The sequence below is a fragment of the Colias eurytheme genome, chromosome 26 (assembly GCF_061535395.1).
Source record: "Colias eurytheme isolate Ceu_HAF_F1 chromosome 26, ilColEury1 Martin Lab GWU primary, whole genome shotgun sequence".
NCBI classification, from domain to species: Eukaryota; Metazoa; Arthropoda; class Insecta; order Lepidoptera; family Pieridae; genus Colias; species Colias eurytheme.
Genome location: NC_143005.1, coordinates 7,890,032 through 7,912,978, shown reverse-complemented (window position 1 = coordinate 7,912,978; position 22,947 = coordinate 7,890,032). Strand labels below are relative to the sequence as shown.

The window sequence follows — 22,947 nt, the reverse complement described above, 5'->3', positions numbered from 1 at the left end:
GTAGTTGGAATTTACAACACAAATAGCAATTTTTCTATGACCGTCAAGACGCCTAACATCTTAGTCTCCCCGTGACCACGCTCGCTGCAAAGTATGCAAAACATCGGGATAATAATATCTTGAATAAATCGCGTTTAAAATCCGTTACTATCTTTAATTTCTAATTGTATTGATTTTAACTTTATGCCAAGAAAAAGCCATTAGCCACTCGAGTCAGACACCGTACGGACGACATCTGTATCCCTGTCGTAGTAAAATTCTGTACACGAAAATAAGAATTAATGAATGTATGTATATTACTCTTTCACACGAAAACCATTGAACCGATTTTTATGATAGTTGGCAATAGCAGCCCATGTACCAGGATAACACATAAGCTAAGCAGATTTTACAGTATTTGCAGTAATAAAACAAATACATACAATAAAACTTTTTATAGTACAAAAAAACTACGTTTAATTCCCAGGTCTCCCCGAATGCTGTCCACCACCTCCTTTACCGAAGTTAACACCACCGTTCCGTCTATTAGCCAATCTGCTACAATGTGATGGCGCATTGCATGTGCTGCGTTGTGTGCTAGAGAGGGCATTAGATCTGCGAGCTAGATCGTTCTCCGAGCCACAAGTGCATAAGGTGTGTTGAATGAAGATCAGTACAATAATTTTTTTTTTTCGCCAAACTTCAGAACAAGTGTTCAGTTTATTGTTTATTAAAATGAGAAATAACGGATTTAAAATAATAGTCGAAAAGACTATCTACAAGAGGTAGAATTTATAAAACATAGAAAAAATTCAATCATCAGGTGGGATTCGTACAATATAAAATATTAATTTATTGTGTAGTTATGATTGTATATGTAATATTTAAACGAAAAAGCAAGAAAACATTTCCATTTTCGAACCAATTCTCCTTTCTATATATTATACCTGTATATTTCTTTTACATATTACCATATACTTTATACTCTTTCAGGCACTACATCTAATCGGCTACGCGCTCCGTGACGAAGAGAGCGGGCACTACGAGTTCCTAGCGTTCGCGGAAAGTGCCGCACGTGCTGGACTCGTGGAACTGCTGCAGAAACTCGCCACCAGTCCAAGGGTTGATGCTCATAGAGCATTGGCTAACTGGTTATTGGCTAAGATCAGGTTAGTTTCGCCAGTCTAACCTACAGCGCTAGCCATCTTGATCAAAGCTTAAAGCGGCCGTACACGGGCAGCTCGAGCAGTTAACGGTTGAGCGAAGTACACGGACTGCTCGAGCGGACGGTCGTTGAGTGCTCGAGCTGTCGTTACAAACCCCGCAGTTGACGGTTTGAAACGGTCGTGATGGCTCGAGCAGTCCGTGTACGGCAGTGAATGAATGTCTATAGTTCACCGCGCGGTCGTGGCTGCAAGCCGTCGGTCTCAACTGCTTGAAGCGGTCCGTGTATGGCCGCCCTTAAGTTAAAATAATTAAATAAATAAAGCTCTATAAATGTTTTACTTTTCATCTATCCCTGCTCAGTATTAATAATTGAAATGTACGTTATCAGTTTTGACTCGTGCGTTTAGTGGTCCTTCGAGTCGGATGTTGGTTTGTGCATAGTTATAAAATGTAATATTTTCAGATCACTTCTGGGTCAAACCGACGAAATGGGAGACGGTGACAAAATGGAAGTTGAACAAGACGATAAGCCCGCTGATGAGACAGCCGGTAATTATTTAACAACATATTAAGTGTAAAAATTATGGAAAATTTAAAATTCATAAAAAAAAATATCGTAAAATATACCGGATCAAAATTTTAGTTAATTTCGAAGATTTGCTTTTTTCAGTTGAAATATTTTTCTTTTTGTATTTATTTCTGTTTTACGAATAAGATGATCTAATCAATTAATTTGGTATATTTAATTAGAAAAAGAGAAAGCACGTCGCGCCAAACTAGCGGCCGAGAGACGCGCGAAATTAATGGCACAAATGCAAGCGCAGATGAACAAATTTATCACCAACAACGCGACGCTTTTCGAAGAAACCACCACTGAGGTAAAGACACTTAATCCATACATTAGTATTAATAATTCATATATATTTTATTATTAATATTATGAATTATTATATTCATTATATAATAATTCATAATATTAATTATAAATGCGAAAGTAACTCTGTCTGTCTGTCTGTTACTCAATCACGCCTAAACTACTGAACCAATCATGAAATTTGGTATGGAGATATTTTGATACCCGAGAAAGGACATAGGCTACCTTTTATTGCGAAATATGTACCACGGGCGAAGTCGGGGCGGACCTCTAGTTTATTATATGTTTGGGTAGGTAATTTATTGTAATGTTACACTTACTTTAAAGCAGGTAACATTTTTATTCTTACCTCTATTCGCCAATTTTAAATTCTTGCTATTATAATAAAAAACTTGAGAGGTGTCTATAAGAGAGAGAGGAAAGACAGACAGTGAAACAAGCGCACGCCGCACGGCTTAAACTATACAAAAAGTGTCGTGACATTTTTTGGAAAAGGAACTTCGTAACAAAAAATCAGGCGTATTTTCAACCGTTTTGTTCATAAATATAATGGTGTTTGTATTGTTCAGGCGACAGAAGAAGAGCAGAAGCAAGACCTGGCGTGTTTGTACCGCGGCGCTGCGCTCGGAGTGTGGGGCGGTGGGGGGAGCGACCCGCCGCGTGTGTGCATCATGTGTCAGGAACAGGTACAATACCCCGAATATACAGTCGTACACGCATATACCTGCATAAATACCCCGCGTATACAGACATACACGCATATACTCGCATATATCCACAAATAAACTCATACACGCATATACTTGCATAAATACCCCGCATATACAGTCATACACGCATATACCCGCATATATCCACAAATACACTCATACACGCATTAACTTGCTTAAATATGTATAGACGCGCATATATACCATATACACGTATATGTCCGCATATACACTTATGCACGCATATACCCGCATATAGAACCCACATATACAGGGTGTATACAAAAATGTCACCTTCATAAATTCATATAAACGCTTACACGGCCGCATACATTGTCATATACATAATTCTATAAATTTACCCCTATATGTATTTATATTATCGTCTAATTCGATCTGTGCTCAAATTTCTATTTTGGAAGCAATTTCATGATATCATTTATCTATTTAACGAGTCAATTTTACATATAACAAAACCTTATATCTTGCAAGGCTATTATTTTATATCATTGAAGACGATTTGACTGATAGATTACATATTAATACAATTCCACAGGGGCGCGTCGAAGCTATGTCCGAACCGCTAGTGTTAGTAGCGTTCGTGCAACAGTCCCGCGTGCTATCTCGCTCTCCCCCCGCACCTCTACCGGGCGCTATAGGCCCTGGGGGCGTGGCCACAGCTACAGGGGGCGGGGCTACAATCGTGGGCGGGGCGGGTGAAGGGCCGGTGGTCGCGGCGGACGCGTCACTGCCGGCGGAGCTGCCGGCGCAGCCGCACGTGTCGTGCTGCGGGCACGCGCTGCACGCGCGCTGCTGGAAGAAGTATGTTGACGGCGTGCTGGATAAGGAGAAGTTGAGGTAAACTGTTATGGTATTTATTTAATTAATAATTACAATTATTGTATTGTATTTATTACAATTACAGTTATTGTATTTATTTAATTTATTAAATTAATAATTACAATTACATAGATTGCTTCTTATGTTATGTCGTCTAGGCTAAAGAGCACAAAACTATGTCCACTATTACAACAAGGGTGACATATGAAGAAAAATATAACCTTATCCATTTGTATAGCTAACACTAACTAGCCTATTGATAAAAATACGCACATGAAATAAAGCGTTTCACATTCACACAAATGTACAGATTAATAGAGAAATTCATTCATGGCAACAAAAGATTGTAAATATAAATTTTCAGACCTTATCGCATACAATAATAAATACAAAAATACTATTCTATTCTAGAAAAATCTATCCATGGCAACAAAATATATTTGCACATATTAATTTCCAGACCTTACCGCATCCGACAACCAGCGGCGTTTGACGTAGAAAAGAAGGAGTACCTCTGCCCATTATGTGAAAGACTCTGCAATACAGCGTTGCCCCTCCTCCCCTCGCCCCCCCTCCCGCCGGCCGCACCACCACCCCTCGCTGATGAGACCTTCGCTGATGCCGCCAAACTTATACTGAAATTGAAACATCAGGTATGCTGAATTTAGTATTTTAGTTCTATAGCATTCGAGTTTGAATATAAATTTTTGAAGAATAGAGAAAATGCGATTACGATTCGCCCCGGTAAAGTAGAAGACGCGGGTTTGAATGCCGCCTCATGGTGGCACGCTCTTTTTTTCTATTTTATGTCACCACCACCCATAAACACTTGTAACAAATATCTAGAAATCTAAGGCCGAAATCGCTCATTGAGCGAAAGAATAGCTCATAATGCGTTGTAGTTACAGTATTCGATCCACTATTGGAAAACGTTTCTAGTGACAAAATAGGTGTAATTCTTGTCGTTTGATTTTGAACATTACTACTACGGAATTGGTGTGAATTTCAATGATTATTTTGTAAAACTGACAATTATTGAAGTGATACTTCTTTATCGGGTTTGAAAAAAAAATTAAGTGTAACATTTTTTCGTTACGCGTGACATTTTTCCGTTACGCGACATCTTTTTCTTATCCCTACCACGCGTGATTCGACGTATTTCTGTTAAGTTGCATATAGTAAATTATTTGTTGAAAAATAAGGTCATAAAGAAGTTTCACTTCTTACGTGTGTACACTAGTACACGCACACATTTTTTATTTTTCATAGGCGATTATGATTATATTTGTTCTAAGTAAATAAATGTTCATTTGTTAAATTGCTCAATAATTTTAATTCTCTATATCAAAGGTGTGCTCCGCCTCCGTGCACTTATGCACCGAGTACTGCGAAGAAATGCACTGCCGTGCGCGTGCGCGTAGTGTTGGTGCACTTTCCTCCGAGCCGGAGGACGAAAGTGCAGACGAGGCCGAAGTGTATGTGTCGACACACGCGGAGACACTACTGCCTAATCACTTTCTCGCGCACTTTGACACTGAGCTGCCGACGTATGCGGATACATCGAAACAGCTGGTGGAACACTTTGTGGCGGTAAGTGTGTGTGATAGTGTAGGTGTAAGTGTCCGTGGAGACACTACTGCCGAACTACTTCCTGCTGCACTTCGAAATTTTAATGTATATTTTGACTTTGATTTTTAGTAGAAAGTTGAAGATTACCGATTCGAGGCACCTACGTGACCAATTTAAATGCGCAATTAATGTTTAATGCTAATAAAAAATATCATTTTAGTGAAATAAATAAATAATACATTGCTTTGTTATTTTTTATCTAAAATATATGTATTTCTTTACAGATGTTACCCGCCATAAGCGGCAATTCAGAATCAAGCGGTCTACACGCGCTTGCCGCATTATATAGATCTACATCTTACACAATAATGAGTACCAACGCGATATTACAAGCGGAGAGCCGGCCTCTCCTGGGCGACCTGCCCTCCCGGCACAGAGATGCCCTCCAAGCCCTCATCCGATTAGCTGCCGTCCTCCCAACAATATGGTCCTCCCCTAAACATATCTCCCACCACGCCCTTAGCACGCTAGGCACCCTAGAAAACACCTCCCCGGTTTCCCATCACATTTTCGGCACATTAGTTGCGTTAGTGCTCACAGCTCCCTCCTTATTCTGCAAAGCCGCGGGTCCGGCGAGACCGACACACTTAGCGAGGCAAATCGCCCTACAGTCCTTTAGAGCGCAAATAACTAGAGCCCTCATGGTCATAGATGTCAATACCAGCGAACCCATGGAGGGCGCGGAACAAATCAAACGACCGGACTTGCAAAACTTACTTCAACTTATGAAGGAATTGAGACGCGGCAACTTAGATATAGAGAAAGTGAATGAAAATGAAGTTTGGGAGAGTGTCAAGCAGCAGTGTCATGCCTTCCTCCGGTGTTGTTGCTTATTCTTTCACTTTTTGAGCGATATTAACCCGCCTACAGAATTAACCGTGGTCGGGGGTGACACTTGGGAAACGATGTGCGGATATCTCGATATGCCAACTACATTCAGGGAATTAATGGACACGCCTATCGCAAGGAAAAAGGCGTTAGAATGGTGTAGTTATTCAGATAGGTGGTTTAACGGGGAGATACCTAAAACAGTGGCTTTGGAACCCAGCGAGCCGCCGAGGTTGATAAACTTACCGGAAGATTTCTCGGAACTAATGAATATTGTGTCTGAGTTCTCGTGTCCGAACTCAGAGCGGGAGGACAGCAAGAACCCGACTATGTGCCTAGTATGCGGGCAGATACTGTGCTCGCAGAGTTATTGTTGCCAGATTGAAATGAAGAAGGTGAGTTCTTATGACATTTATTTAGTGTTATAACTTTATAAGTTGTTTTCCATAAAAAAAATGATCTTTATCTAAGTTTATTTTACATTTTCAGTTATGTCGGTTTTTTTATTAAACAACGAAATATTAGTTTTAATGTTATGAATTCATCCTATTTCTGATATTTTTGTGATATATTGCCTTTTTCCTTTTTATAGTTAATTCTTTATCACACAACATCTCTCACACGTTACGGTGCATCACATTGTTCATATGTCATACGTTATGGTGCATCACATTGTTCATCTGTCACACGTTACGGTATATCACAGTGTTCATCTGTCACACGTTACGGTGCATCACATTGTTCATCTGTCACACGTTACGGTGTATCACAGTGTTCATCTGTCACACGTTACGGTGTATCACAGTGTTCATCTGTCACACGTTACGGTGCATCACATTGTTCATCTGTCACACGTTACGGTGTATCACAGTGTTCATCTGTCACACGTTACGGTGCATCACATTGTTCATCTGTCACACGTTACGGTGTATCACAGTGTTCATCTGTCACACGTTACGGTGTATCACAGTGTTCATCTGTCACACGTTACGGTGTATCACAGTGTTCATCTGTCACACGTTACGGTATATCACAGTGTTCATCTGTCACACGTTACGGTGCATCATACTGTACATCTCTGGTGCATTACACTGTACAATCTCTGATAAATTACTTACTTACACGTTATATTGGACTGCAGTCGGGCGGTCGCAGCGGCTCAGGAACCGAGCTGGTGGGCGCGGTGGTGGCGCACGCCACGTGGTGCGGCGCGGGCGCGGGCGTGTTCCTGCGCGTGCGCGACTGCGAGCTGCTGCTGCTGGCGGCGCCCTCGCCCGCGCGCGGCGCCCTGCTGCCCGCGCCCTACCTCGACTCGTACGGGGAGACCGACCAGGTGAGTGGGGAGAGGGGAAACTCGAAGGACCAGGTGGCTGGAGAAGACTCGAAGGATCAGGGGGAAGATTTCTTAAAGCAGGACTTATTTCAGTGGGAGACAGCTATATAGCGCGTCTAACGACTTTACTTCACTTTAATACAGGCGATGGACACTTCGAAGATGTATTTTATTAGATTGCAAAAGGCGTTGAAACGCTCAAAAATAGTGTAGCTGCTACTCTGTTGCTTTAAAAATATATGTTGAAAAATTGTCTTAAAACAAATGGTCTTAAAACAAAATTTAGCAGTATTTTTAACTACAAATCACTGACACCATAGCCTCTTTTAATAACCCTCTATTAAAACACGAATTTCATTCATGAATTCATATTTTTAAATATAATTTTCTCCCCACAGGGCCTCCGCCGCGGCAATCCCCTGCACTTATGCCCCTCCCGCTACGAAAGCCTTCGCATGACGTGGCTCGCGCATTCCGTGCACGAGCGGATCGCGCGTGGACTCGATACCAACATGATACTGACAAACACGTGGCAGAACATGTGAACCAGGGGGACTCGTTACATGCACTTGTAACGATGTATACCCCCCTGAAAAAGATGGAGAAATGATGTATACCACCCCATAACAGATAAAAAACGATGAAAACGACGACATCTTACTAACGAAATAAGAAGATACGATGCGTTGTGCACACCCCCTGATCAATACTTGCAAAAGATTTGATGGATAAACATGAAAATTGGAAGAATACGTCTGAAGTGCATAAGGACGTATGTAGGGAAAAGGAAGAGTTGATGAAAAATACGTGTGATGCATCTATTTAAGGACGTTTATAGCCAAACAATGAAGAATTTGTGTAAAATACGTGTCAATATCTGTAAAAAGACGTTTATACGAAAAGGAAATACGAATCCGGCTCGAAGGACCATGTGTTTATTGAGCTTCTATTTGGCTAAAACGTCTGATAAGGACTTTTGATAATAACTTGAAGATTTGTATAGCTTTGTACGGCTTTTAACTACGAGAAAATACTAGAAGTTTTGATCTGGAATTATCTGTGTTGTTGCGATTAACGTCATGATATTTTGTAAATGATCGTAAGAGAATAAAGTTTTAAAGAGTGTTCTTTTCGATGAAAGAATATTCTATATCTAAAAGTACGTGTTCAGTGGTGAATTTAAATATATACAAATTGGAGTTATGTTGTTTTAAGGCAACCATATATAACTCGAAGAATACTCGAACGTTGGTTTAAAAAGTACCTGTTTCGAAATGGCGCTGTGAAGCAGTAGTTATTTTAAAGTTTCTCGCAGTAGTTATATATAAATTCATAGTTATCTTCCGATATGTATATGCATTAAAGGTACTAATTTCTCTTCATGATATTATTGTTAAATAAAAATAAAAAAATTTATAAAATAATATTTTAATTTTACGAGTTTTTAATGTGTCTCTAACATAAATAGTGACGCGCAAGTCGAGCGACGCCCGGTTTACGACAGTGTATTCGATACGTACAGGAATCGTCCCGAAGCCGCGCGTTTTTTTCGCGTGTTAATATTTATGGTGAATAATTTAACACTAATTTTCGCCGTGTGATTTAAAGCAAATAAGAATTAGTCATATTTCGTGAATAGTATTAAATTTTAGTTAATTATAATCCCGGATGTAAATGGCGTGTGAATGAACTTGTTTATAATATAAGAATTTATAGTATTACCACGAGAATATTATGCTTAGATCGTTTGTTTCTTGGTACTACTGTACATTGTATTTTAAGCTGTGGCTACACACGCGAACGAGCTCGTATAACGCCCAGTTTATGTGTGTATTCACAGCTTTAGTTGTTACAAATATAGCGTTTTTTGATCTAACTAGTGTTTGAAATAAATTGCTTAATTTAAACTACTGTATTTTTATTTATATCCTGCCTATAGTAAACATTTATTAACAATCCGGCTCGAAGGACGAAAATGATGGTTGAGTAGATATAACAAAATAAATTGAATTTATTTCTTCCTAAACCTAGAGTCTACATCACTACAATTAATATTATACATGCAACCACCTTAAAATTCATGTTTGCATTTTATAAAACATAATCACTGTTATTACAAAAAAGTTAAGCGCATGTTGAACACGTGTTTAAAAAATTGTCTACAAAACCGTGTTTAACCCCTGATTAGTGTTAGACATGTGTTAGACACTGTTTAAATTTAGACACGAGTCGACGCTTGTCTGTCAAGTCCTATTTAACCTCAAAGTTACAGCTAAATAATTAAATCTGTGTGAGTGTGAGCTATAAAAATTTTGTAACAAATTAAAAACATTAAAACAAATTAAAAACATCAATAGCAATGGATCTAGGCTTCATTGATTTTATTTATGACTAGCTGCTCCGCGCGGTTTCACCCCCGTGGCTCCACCCCTGTTGGTCGTAGCGTGATGATATATAGCCTATAACCTTCCTCGATAAATGGGCTATCTAACACCGAAAGAATTTTTCAAATCGGACCAGTAGTTCCCGAGATTAGCGCGTTCAAACAAACAAACAAACAAACAAACTCTTCAGCTTTATAATATTAGTAGATAGATTTAGATTACAATATAATTATAAACAACGTATATGAGCTTCCCTTCAAAGGTGACATAAGTCTATATGCTGATGACACCAGCCTATTCTACTATGGACAGTCAATACACTCTTTGATATCGGAAGCTCAACACGATATGACCCTCCTTAACACTTGGCTACAAAATAATCTACTGACAATTAACGTTGAAAAAACTAATTATATAATATTCTCACCTAAATCTAAAAAAGTTCCAACACATGCCCCTCTTTTTATAAATAATCAACAAATTAAACAGATTAATGAAGAAAAATATCTGGGTCTAGTATTGGATAGTCATATGACCTGGAAACCGCATATTGAAAAAGTCAGGAAAAAAATAGTTTCATTGTCTGGTGCATTAAGAGGATTTGCAAAATGTCTTCCAAATACTGTTCGATATACAATTTACAACTCCTTAATTAAATCCCACTTCGATTATCTAATACCGATATGGGGAACATCCGCTAAAACTAACATATGAACAAAGTACAAATAGCCCAAAATAGATTAATAAAAACCCTTTTTTGCTATAATTATCTCACTCCAACAAAGAAAATATATAAAGACACTAAAATAATGGATATTTCGCAAATTTACGTTTATAATACTTGTATTCTGATACGAAAATTGTTTAATTAGGAAATTCATACAGATATCACTTTAACTAAGAGGAAGCGAAATTCTAATCTACGACAAAATATAATATGTATTGACCACCTAAATATCCTTCCAGCCCGTACCTACTATGGCTCAAAAAATTTACTTCATGACGGAGTTAAAATATATAATAGCCTACCTACAGATATAAAACAAGTAAAATCATTAGGATTATTCAAAAAGAAATTAAAACTTCATATACTACAAAATGAAAATATGCCCTGAAATAACTATCGTGTATATAAATTACAACTTAAAAATATAAGTGAATAAAATAAAATCAGCAATATAAATAAAAATAACAACGATCACATACTTACTTACCTAGTTTAAAAAAAAATCAAAAGTAAAATTACTTCAAAAAATAAATTAATATAACTAATATAAAGTGTTAAATATAACATAAAAAGTTTATATTTTATGATTATTTTAAAATAAAGAGTAAAAATCATTACCTACATCATATTATGAATTATTACTACGAACTATTACTTATACATATTATAAAAAAAAAACAAGATTATATTTATTAAATTACTTTAAATAGCTAAGGCAACACTAAATTACTATTTACTCTAATTTTTAAATAAATTTACAATTAATATTTATTTTAGTTCATGCAATCGATGTCACATTTAGTTGCTTTATATCCGTGTAAACATTCCTCACGAACACAGCCATACCGTCATAAGACGATATTATTGCACAAAATTATCTCCACTCACCCGCAAATTTTTTAATTTTTTTTGTCAAGGTGTACAACTTTGTAAAATACTGTGAAACTTTAGAATAAGTGAATTGTAAAATTCTTTGAAAATAAATGTCTCTAAACCTTTACATGGATAATTTTCGAGACAGCCAAGTGAATCGTACACACAATCGTACATACAATCCTTTTGAAACTTTTGATGATCTTAGGTTCAAAAGGAAAACTAGATTTAGTAAAGTTTATGTTAATCGAATATACGATGTAATAAAAGAAGATTTCCCTTACGATGCTCGCGGTCAAACTATAGATCCACGAACACAAGTGGTGTGTGCTTTGCGATGTTGGGCCCGTCATCAGGTAAGCCTTAAGTTTATGCCACACACCTTATCAAATAAAGCCTAGGTCCCTTGAAATGGTACTTCATAATTATGTTATTTCATTCACAGATTCAAGACGACAGTGGTGACTTGCATGGTATATCTCAACCAGCCGTCAGCAAGATATGTAAGAGAGTTTCTGAAGCGCTGGCTAAAAGGGCTCCTTCTTTTATTTGTATGCCAAGCTCTGTAGAGGAGCAAACAGAGGTTATTAGAAATTTCAGACAGATCAGCAACTTCCCCACTGTTGTTGGAGCAATTGACTGCACCCATATAAGAATTAAAAGGGTTTCAGGTGACCTTAGTGAAGCGTATGTTAACAGAAAAGGGTACTACTCTTTGAACGTCCAAGTAGTCTGCGATTCAAGCTTAAGGATTAGAGACATTGTTGCCCGATGGAGAGGAAGTGTCCACGATTCACGAATTTTTAATGAGAATGCTATAAAAGAGAGGTTTGAGAATTCAGAATTTCAAGGCAGACTATTAGGAGATAGCGGGTATGCGTGTACTCTTTATTTGTTTACTCCACTACTACGTCCAAATAATGAGAAAGAGGAAGCATATAACAAAGCACACAAGTACAAGAAATACGATTGAAAGATGCTTTGGCTTATGGAAGAGATTTAGGTGTCTTTTATCATCAATTTAATACGCGTAAGCGTTCATGAGTACGTAAGGGGGTTGTAAGATTAAAATTATTAAAAATATTTTTATGTATATTTAATGTATAAGTGCAATTAAAAATTCATGTTTTTATATTTTTTTCTATATCTGTTATAAGACGTTACTTTGTACCAAATTTCAAGACATTGTGTTCATGGGAAGTACCCTGTAGGTTTTGATTCTCTTGCGAATGTCGAAATTTGCGAAAATTTTCAGCATTAACGGCTGTATCTTTTAATTGCGTTGCATAAATATTAAGGTATGAAATAAGGAGGTAGGTAAATAAAACACAATTTCAAAATATATAACAATACTTTTTATTAAATAAACATTGAATTAACCACATGACAGTCACGCAAACATTTCATAGATGATTATACAAATATGTACATATATAATTTGAAATGTCTAGTCATACAATTCACAATAATAAAAATACTATATACCTATATGTATACCAATAAAATAGCTGCGCTCTGCGATTAACACTTAAAAGACTAATATTTTTATTATGCATTATTTCCAAGGATAGTAAGAAGGAAAGCAAAGTAGCCAATTTTGAAGATAAGGATATACGCTTTTGTCGCAGCAACAACTTAGTTCAGTTGATTAAAGTCTGGGCATTGAATTACAATAAACAACTTGTCTCACAATCTCGCTCACAAATTGTCCAAAACTCTGCCTACGTGATTATTCGGCAGAGTTAGACTACAGGCCCATGTTGAAAAATTTATGAGTCATTTGAACCTTTTAATATAACGAAGCGATTATGAGTATAGTTAATAGTTGTTTATAGTAATTGACGTAGGTACACGTCTAGGCGGTCTAGCACAGTCTGTGTAAGTGTAGCTACACTTACACAGAACTGTCGACATTATAAATGGAGCATAGCAACTTAAAATGCAAAGCTAAAATTAATATTAAAATAAATTATTATTTAATACAATGCACGTTTTATGGATATTTTAGCCCATAGATCATGAATTTTACAAAAGTTGGCTTTTCAAAGTTATAATTTCTTCAACTTAAGCAAAAAAAAATACATTTACTTAGTTTAACTTAATGAACTAAACGGGAATGTTATTTATTTACAAAAATGTTAAAAAAAGAGATCATAAGCGAATGATGAAAACTACGATTTGGCAATGAGGCAAAACAAAGTTTATGATTCATCTGCTATTCACTAATCGACATTAACAACAAAAACCACTTATATGTTATTATTACTATATACCAGTCCAGTCATTTGGTAAGATTCTAGTTAACCAGGAAACTTTAGAGAGATTATAAAAAAGTTTTTATAGTATTATCCATTTTCCATATTTCCACCTCGTCGTCATTATGAAAATTATCATGTTTTCATCATGGTGGCGTGGAATGAAAAGAAATGAATGGTTAAAGTAGAAATTCAAAATTAGCACATCAAAAACTATAAGAACTTTTTGAAACCTCCCGTTAAACTTTTTTTGCATAATTGGCCGATGACTGTACTACGTGTTAGGACTGGTTACGACACCAATCTAGGACTTAAAAAAAGACCATAGATTTCGATTGTAAAATCCGTTTATTATTAAGAAAATCCGCAAGGAAGTGGGTACAAAAATATGTTTTAAGTGTTTTTGTATTCGATTCAGTAACGTCAAATATTTCCCGATTTTGTGGCAACTGGCATGATAGATTATGTTATCTAAATAACATTCTATGGTGTCCACAGGCGAATTTAATTTTACGGGGATGTCATTTATGGACAAAACTAGAAATTCAACTTTTAATTAGGCTTACGCTTATTGTATTTGCTCTTCTTTGTTAAATAAATTTTACTATTATAAATGTAGTGTTCCAGTAAAAGATAACGATTGTCCATGAAATTTATTATTTTGTGAATGTTTCTTAAAGAAATTACATTCCCGAACAAATGGGAAATACGATAAATGCCAAGCGACATAATATGTTGCTAAAGATGAAAAATATCTATATAGATAGACTTTGCGATTGCTTCGAAGTAAAAAACCACAACTTACAATGTTACTCCATTTTGTCACCGATCCCCGGGCCGTCAATAGACACTTCATTAAAAATACCAAAGAGCTTATTTCGAAATCGTTATCTTATATATTAAAAAAATATTGCCTACTCAGAAAGTAGATATTTTTACGCACAATATTCAAGATTTTGTAAATAAGAAATGTTATTTGGGGTTCAGATTTGAATCTCATGTGTTAACAATGAAAGAAAAAGGACTTCCAACGAATGAAGAAGAAATAATAATACGTAACAGGTGCATCCAGTTCATTGTACATTTGGTTCATGAACTGAAAAAATGATTCCCCGAAAACTTAAGACTAATGAAAAATATTAAAAGAATCAGTGTAGATTGCGCACTGTCTAACAACAAAGAGTCGATCGCAGACCTGATGTTACATTTTTTTTTAATAAAGATCAAAAACATGTAGCGAAAGTTGACGAGCAGTGGCGTCAAATCCGTTTTCTCAGTTGGAAAAATACAAAGAATACAAACAAATTTTGGTACGAGGTACTGGATTTCAAAGATATAGCTGGAGATAACAGATTTAAAGATTTAGCCACATTTGCTATGTCTTTATTAGTTTTACCGCACTCTAATGCTGAAGTAGAGCGATTATTTAGCATGATGAATGTCGTCAAGACAAAACACAGAAACCGAATGAAGTTAGATCTACTATCTTCAATTCTCACAATTCGTGCAGGTTTAAAACGCGTAGGAAATGCTGCAATAACTACATGTTACCGAACAGCGTAGTGCAAAAAATTGGAAATAAAGAAGTGTATTCTACAAAATCAGAAGTTGTAGAAGCTGATTCTTCCGAAGATGATTTTTAATCGACTTTTCGTCTTTTCTGCAATAGTTGACAAAGTAGATGACAAAACTCAATGTCAAAACCACACACCACAGGCCGAAGACCTTACGTTAAAGAACAAGTTACTTGAAAGTCAGGAAAAAAATGAAAACTTACCGAAAAATTCAACTACTGCAAAATAAGCTTGCAACCAGCCATGGTGAAAGTACAAATTGAAACCAAAAAAACTCCTGATTAGGATGTCATGATAGGAAAATGCCAAAAAACAACCTCAAAAAACAAAGATGTTCACATTAGCAAAATGTAAACTTTCGATTAACATTGGAAAATGTATTGTGCCATCTCAATTGAAAAAGAATTTGCACTGGCCGGACGATGTCGTCCAAAGAAAAAAAGAAAGCTCAGAGAAAAGATACCTTTTTGCATTGACTGGTGATCAATGGAGAGAGTATCATGAAAAAAAAAGTAATGAAAGAGAAACTTATTGAATTAAGAAAACGGTTGATTAACAATAAGTTGATAAGAAATCAGTTGACACATCTACAGACGGAACGGACATTGAAGTGAAATATCGTGAAATTGACGATAGCAATTATGAAATAGGAGAATATTTATCTGAAACTAATGGAACGGAAATACCGACACAATCTAGCAATTCAAAGAGAAAGCTGCTGCTAGGAAGTCAAATAATTCTAGATACCAATTCTGAATCATGTTCCACTGAGCAGATTAACGTCTACTAAAATAAATAAAGCCAAGAGAACTGATGTTACGAAGATGACAATTTTACACTGGAAATACATATTATTTGCCAGGGAAACATCGAAAAGGGCGCTCAATAGCTCGGTGGAGTGATGAAATATGCAAGGTAGCAGGCAAAAACTGTTCGGGACCACCTAGGAAAATACCAGAGGCTTGAAAAGAAGCATGACAGGAACAAAAAGGCAAGATAGTAAGCAATGTCAATTAAGATCAAAAACAAAATTAACAGATAATATCTTGGAAAAAATAGACATAGAGATGGACCGATATGTTGAGTTGAGATCCAAACAGGAGAAATTATCCAAATTCTACAGGCCCAAATTATCACGAATGGGTATCCAAAAGATGGCAAGTGATGCCGTGGACGATAACAAATGCGCTGGGACGAAAAGCTGAAACTTACCGCGGGATCCAAATGGAATGGAATGAAGCTACTGGAGGAGGCCTTTGGCAGAAGGCACACTGAGTTGAGAAACATTCAATAAAAACAAACTAAGAAAACAACAGAGTTATACTGCAGATCATTGTCACCCAGTAAGACGGCACGCGCTGACGGTACGTGTGCAGTCAGCGTGAGACTAAATTCAGCCTTACAGGCTAAATAAATAACGAAACGCAATGTGTTATTTACAAATTATTAGGCTGTTTCTATTTGTTTGATATTAGTGTGCAAAATTATTAATAAATACTTTGTTATGCATATACATCGCAGTTTTTTTTATATTTTCGACCATTATTTTTAGCTTTCAATTGATTTTAGATTGCGTCACAAGGTCCACCACTAGATCTTTTCTTCCCATTACTATATAAATTCTTTCTATATATATTTTTATATTTCTTTTAAAATTTCATAAGTACATTGATCTAACATTAAACTAAATGTTTCAGTTTTTTGTTATAAACAATATATAAAATGCTTGTTACCCATTGAGAATACAAAAAATACCAAAAAAATTCTCAAGTAGTCCAAAACTGGTGCCGTTACGTACGTTAATTAAAGTACACTTAAATGCTAAATCAAAAATATAAGAAGAAATATTTAATTACCTAATTTTCCATTAAAAATATAACGTTTTATATACTAAAATTGTCCAGAATATTGAAAATATTGATACTTACATAGAAATTGAACTGACACTATTTTTAATGCTATCCACTACACAAATATATTTTTTTATCTGCATCTACACCTATCACAACTCTATGATCAAAACTTGGAAATCTCATATAAATATATTTATTATATCGGCGGACTAGTTCGTACGACAGTCTTTCATGAGCTCTTTGAATGTTCGTAAAGTATATAATTATTTACTATGACTAAAGTATAAAAATATACATATTTTTGCTAGTGTCGAATGTCACCGTAAGATTGTAAAAACCGTTCGATTACATTCTAACTGTAACTGTAAAAAAAATTTTATACAGTATGTTACGGATCATTTTTTTTCGACAAATTATAGTCTCGCGAGATATATTATCTTATATATAAAATTCTCGTGTCACAATGTTAGTCTGCATTCTCCTCCGAAACGGGTGGACCGATTCTCATGAAATTTTCTGTGCATATCGGGTAAGTCTGAGAATCGGCCAACATCTATTTTTCATATGTACCACGGGCGAAGCCGGGGCGGACCGCTAGTGTATATATATATAATCTAACGGTGTTTACAATTTTACGGTGACATAAATTCAGTATACAATAAATAGCTTGGTTTATATTACATGATGTAAGTATTTAATTCTTCCAATAATATTATAAATAAATGGTGTAGATAGGTCATGAGCAAGCAGTTGTCTCGTTTTCGCTAACTATAGTTGAATCATTTATTTTATTTATTTTATTTATTTATAGATGCACCAACAGTAACTCAATTTGTAACATTATATAAGTAATCGTACATAAAGTCTTAATCTAAATTGGCTACTAATTACAGGTACATACAGCATTACTTGAGAATTGGATTGAATTAAGTATTTAATTTAAATAATTATACACAGGAAAAAAAAAAAAAATCATGTCAGATATAGAGCAATGTGAAAACAATATTGTCAAAAATAATTATAGGAATTCAATTACATTATTACAGGAATTCAATAACAGTGTCCATAGAGATAATTTTGATAATTTTATTCTTGAAGGACCAAAATGAGTCGTGAAAGATGTCAACATCATTATTTATATTAATCTTATTGAAAGCACGCATTAGTCTGTTCATGGGGCTATACTTCTTTAAGTTTGTACGAGACGAAGAGGCAGAAAAGGTATTAACTATCGCATAACGTGGGATTGAACGGGGAACAGTTAAATTAATATAAGTTAAAAGATTGGTGTTCAGATTGCCATTTACGATTTTATGCAAAGTATAAAGATCCAAAAGGTGACGACGATTTTCCAAAGAAATAAGTTTGAAATGCTCTAACCTATCATTGTATGGGGCCCTATAGTTGATGTGAGCATCCTTAAAAGCTAAAAATTTTGTGAATGCCTTTTGTACTTTTTCTATTCGTGCAATGTGTCGTTGATAGTGAGGGTTCCATATTGCACTAGCATATTCCAGCACACTGCGGACGAGAGAATTGAATAAAATAACCAAAGGCGCAGTTTTGTGAAAATCCTTAGTATTCCTTTTGATAAAACCCAACATACGCCATGCTTTTGAAATAATATCCTCAAAGTGATGTGAGAAAGTAAGTTTAGAGTCAAAGTATACACCCAAATCGCGAGCAACAAATACTTCCTTGATAAGTTCCATGTTAATGTAATAATCTGAATTCAATTTTTTAATTTTTCTAGAGAATTTAATATGTAAACACTTGTCAACATTAATTTCCATCCTATTATCAATACACCATTTATGAACAGCATTTATGTCTTGTTGAAGTAAAAATGCATCTGCTAAACTATTTACCGTCCTGTACAATTTTAAATCATCTGCAAAAATTGCACATTGACTATATTTTACACAGTCTGAAATATCATTAATAAAAATCAAGAAAAGGGCCGGGCCTAGATGCGAGCCCTGAGGGACACCAGAAGTTGCAACAAATTCATGGGACGTATAACCCCCCACGGTAACTCTTTGTATTCTATTGTGAAGATAAGAACGAAACCAATCCAAAAGACGCCCGTGGAATCCATAATTTTTTAATTTTTGTAAGAGAGTGAAAAGATCCACCCTATCGAAAGCACTACTAAAGTCAGTGTATACAGCATCTACTTCACTGCCACTGTCGAGATTATTGCAGATGTAAAAAGCATAATGTAGCAAGTTTGAGACCGTTGAGCGGTTTTTACAAAAACCGTGTTGAAAATCGTTAATTAGATTATTGAAGTATGGCATAATAGTGGAAAGCACCAAGCGTTCAAATACTTTAGAAAACGTGTTCAATATAGATATAGGACGGTAATTTTTGGTGTCATTCTTATCTCCTTTTTTGTGAATAGGTATAACATTTGCAAGTTTCCATTGTTTAGGAAAGAGTGAAGAATCAAGAGATTTTTGAAATATAATTTTCAGAGGAAGTGACAGATTTGTGTATGTTCTAGTTATAAACAAGGGTGGTACACCATCAGGCCCGGCACCTTTACTAGAATCAAGAGATTGGAGTAATTTTGCAATATGGTCCTGACTCAAGGCGATATTGTGGATAAAGAATTGGGGATACTTATCCTCAGTATCAGAAATAAAATTCTTATCCCTCTTGGAATAAATCGACTCAAAATGAGAAGCGAAAAGTTTGCAAATACCCTGCCCCGTATCAGACGTTACATTGCCTAGTTTCATTTCGGATGGAATATTTGATGAACAACCTTTTCGGTTATTTATAAACGCCCAAAATTTCTTAGGGTTTTGTATAATAGATGACTCAATACTAGAAATGTATTCCTTGTAACGGATCTTAATTAGATCGCTTATCCTTTTGTTTAAGATACCTACCTCTAGCTTGTCCCTCGGATTGTGATATATTTTTAGCCTCTTGCGAATTTTTTCCTTCTCAGATATTAGTTTCTTAAGGTCAGTTGTATACCAAATTGGGTATTTATTACTTTTAATAATCCGTTTGGGTACATGAGCATCAATAGTTTTATAGATAATTTTATAAAATTTAGAAACCATGATATTGACATCATCACAAGGCAAAAGTTCCTGTTCCCATTCAATTTTAGACAGTTCAGAGTTAATAACACTGAAATCGGCTTTAAAAAAGTTGTGAATTTCAAGCGGTTTGTGTCTCAAATAATTACATGTAATCGAAGCTATTTTTATACAGATTGCGGGGTGGTAAGGATCTAGTTTTGATAAGGGAACAGTAACCTTTGAAACATTAATGTTACAAAAACGTCCAAAAACTAAGTCTAACGTCCGTTGTTTAAAATTTTTAATACTGTTAAATTGAATAAGATCATTTTGAGACATAAAGTCAATCAGTGATGTCCCTAAAATATTGGAATAATTACAAGGACGTAATAAGTCATCTTCTAACTCCCAATCAATGAAACCTAAGTTAAAGTCGCCAATTACCAAAACTTCACTAGAATTAGATTGAATTACATTATTGATATTATCTAAAACACAGTTCAAAATATCGGGACACACTGGCGGTGCTATATAAACCGCGCATATTAAAATATCTTTTACCATACCATTAATCTTACACCTAAGTGATACCCAAAGATCTTCGTGGGGACTTTCAAAGTGTCGAAATCGAACAGAATGGATAGATTTGGATACAGCTATAATAACTCCACCTCCTTTGATTTTTGAAGATTCTGTAGATTCTCGATCTCTTCTATACAATATGTAATTTTCATTAAATACTTCTTTGTCATAGATAGAATTATCGAGCCATGTTTCAGTGCCAATTATTACTTCGTAGTGGTTTTGTAGTGACATAAGTCTTATGTGATCCAATTTCGTCTTCATACCCCGAAAATTTTGATAGTAAATATTGAATGTTAATACAGAAAAAAATAGGTCTAGTTTGATTTTTTTTTTTTTTTTTAATCTTTATTGAATTTTTGCAAGACACTCGAAATTCTTTATCTGAACAGATTGGGAAAACTCGTCCTTACGAGTGAAAATCCTTCCATTCCTTACCCACACGAAGCGAATACCTTTTTCTTTTGCAACATTTCTAGTTTTTGCATGCAGAGATTTATAAAATGGGGATAAATGTTCTGATATATATAACGGCGATAAAGCTCCTCCATAACCTAAATGACTGGAATTAATTCGGTTGTTCTGTGAAGATTTATTGAATTTGGATACTGCAGCAATAATTCCATCTCTGATATGAGTACTTCGCAATTTGTAAATAACTGATCTGGGTCTTTTGTTGGTGTCATCTAGTTTCCTCACACGTGTACAAGTTATAATGTCTGATTCTTGAATAGGATATGATATGACTGCACATAGCTGTTTCATAACTGATATTAAATTCTCAGATTTATTCTCTGGCAGACCGTTTAACTCAACATTGTTCTCACGGGCGTGCTGTTCAAGCAAATTAATACGCATAGACAGATCGTTGAGATTGTTTTGCAGCAAGGAGTTCTCTTTTTTCAAGCCTAAAAGAATTTCCTGGTGATTTATTAAATCTCCTTTAATTTTATCATAGTCTGCGCTCATAAAATCCAGAGAATTTTTAAATTCTTTCAAAACTGTCAATTGCTCTCTGATTTCATGTAATTCTTTTGATATGCAAGATTGAATTGCAGATTTGACGGCCTCATGTACCGCCAATTGAATTTCGTTTTTAATAAATGACATTAAATTGGGGTCATTATTCTCAACATCGGCAAAATTTGATAGCTTTGCAGATTTTTTGCGCTGAGTAATGTTATGGTGTTGACATTCCTCATCATCGGACGAGCTCAAGTGTCTTTGTGTTTGTAAATTTGTTCTTATTGGAGTATTTGTATTATCACCTCTTTGAATGTGTTTGTTACGACATGTCTGGCAATTCCATGCAGTCTTGTTTACTTCGGACATTGCATTGAATTTTTTTAGAGAAACATTAGCACATAATAAGTCGTAACGATCATTACAGTACGAACATGATAAAAATTCTTTTCCTTTGATTGTGTTTGGACAACCGGCGCATGTAAACCCTTTAACTTTAGACGCCATGACAAAAAATTATGCAAGAGAAAAAAAAAATATATGTTTATTTATATGTATTATGTAATCCTATCACTAACTTCCTTGTTCTTCTTAGTGTAAAATATGAAACAAAAAAAAAAAAAAAAAAATCTTTTTATGTAGTTCTTGACAAGGCCCAGGATCGATCTTGGTCACTTCGGTTGTAAGCCGAGATACTCTACGCACTATGCCAATTAAGTTTTACTCAATAGTACGAAATTAAAGTTCATAAGTTGATCACTACTTTGTTCTCATAAATTAGCGAGAGGGTAAAAGTTATTTCAAATTACACACAATATCACACTAGATTGTCTATTTTTAGTTAAGTAATTTATTCAATGTTTGCATTTGTTTCACACTGTTCCGGATCACTGAAGTTAAAAGTTTAAAAGTTTTATTGTTATTACTAAATAAAACACAATGATTGTTTGTGTTAACACTGAGTTTTATCGTGAGTATTAATTCACTAAAAGCTGAATAATTCCATTGATTTGATTTGTGATAACACTTTCAGAGGAAAATCACACAGTTATAAACAATATCCAATAAAAATATCTCACTTTTGTGCACTAAAACTATATTTACATTAATGATTTTTGCGCATCCAATGTTTACTTTTGTGACGTTGACGTATGACTATGAATCATGCCATCTCATTTCGACGTCTAATCGTGTATGCGTTAGTGTGCCGTTTTTTGAAGATCGAATGTTGTGTTTGCCACCTATCTACACCTTTTTACTTTTACAATCATTGTTAGCAATCATTTATATTACAAAGTACTTGTCATGGGATGTCGTGATATTTTTTATCATTTAAAT

The 22,947-nt window shown here is 35.2% G+C and overlaps 1 protein-coding gene across 3 annotated transcripts in view; it reads left to right on the top strand.

Moving 5' to 3' along the window:
* The window catches only part of Ubr1 (Ubr1 ubiquitin ligase), a 46,832-nt gene extending 37,565 nt beyond the window's left edge, over window positions 1-9,267 (top strand). For all 3 annotated transcript variants that reach the window (XM_090116739.1, XM_090116740.1, XM_090116737.1), the window contains exons 19-29: window positions 467-633; window positions 973-1,148; window positions 1,610-1,695; window positions 1,897-2,024; window positions 2,590-2,706; window positions 3,287-3,588; window positions 4,031-4,223; window positions 4,921-5,160; window positions 5,424-6,422; window positions 7,169-7,360; window positions 7,759-9,267. In XM_090116739.1, coding sequence (XP_089972865.1) covers window positions 467-633; window positions 973-1,148; window positions 1,610-1,695; window positions 1,897-2,024; window positions 2,590-2,706; window positions 3,287-3,588; window positions 4,031-4,223; window positions 4,921-5,160; window positions 5,424-6,422; window positions 7,169-7,360; window positions 7,759-7,905 — 2,747 coding nt within the window. In that variant the 3' untranslated portion in view covers window positions 7,906-9,267. The remainder of the gene's footprint in view (window positions 1-466; window positions 634-972; window positions 1,149-1,609; window positions 1,696-1,896; window positions 2,025-2,589; window positions 2,707-3,286; window positions 3,589-4,030; window positions 4,224-4,920; window positions 5,161-5,423; window positions 6,423-7,168; window positions 7,361-7,758) is intronic.
* Window positions 9,268-22,947: the final 13,680 nt, after the last annotated feature.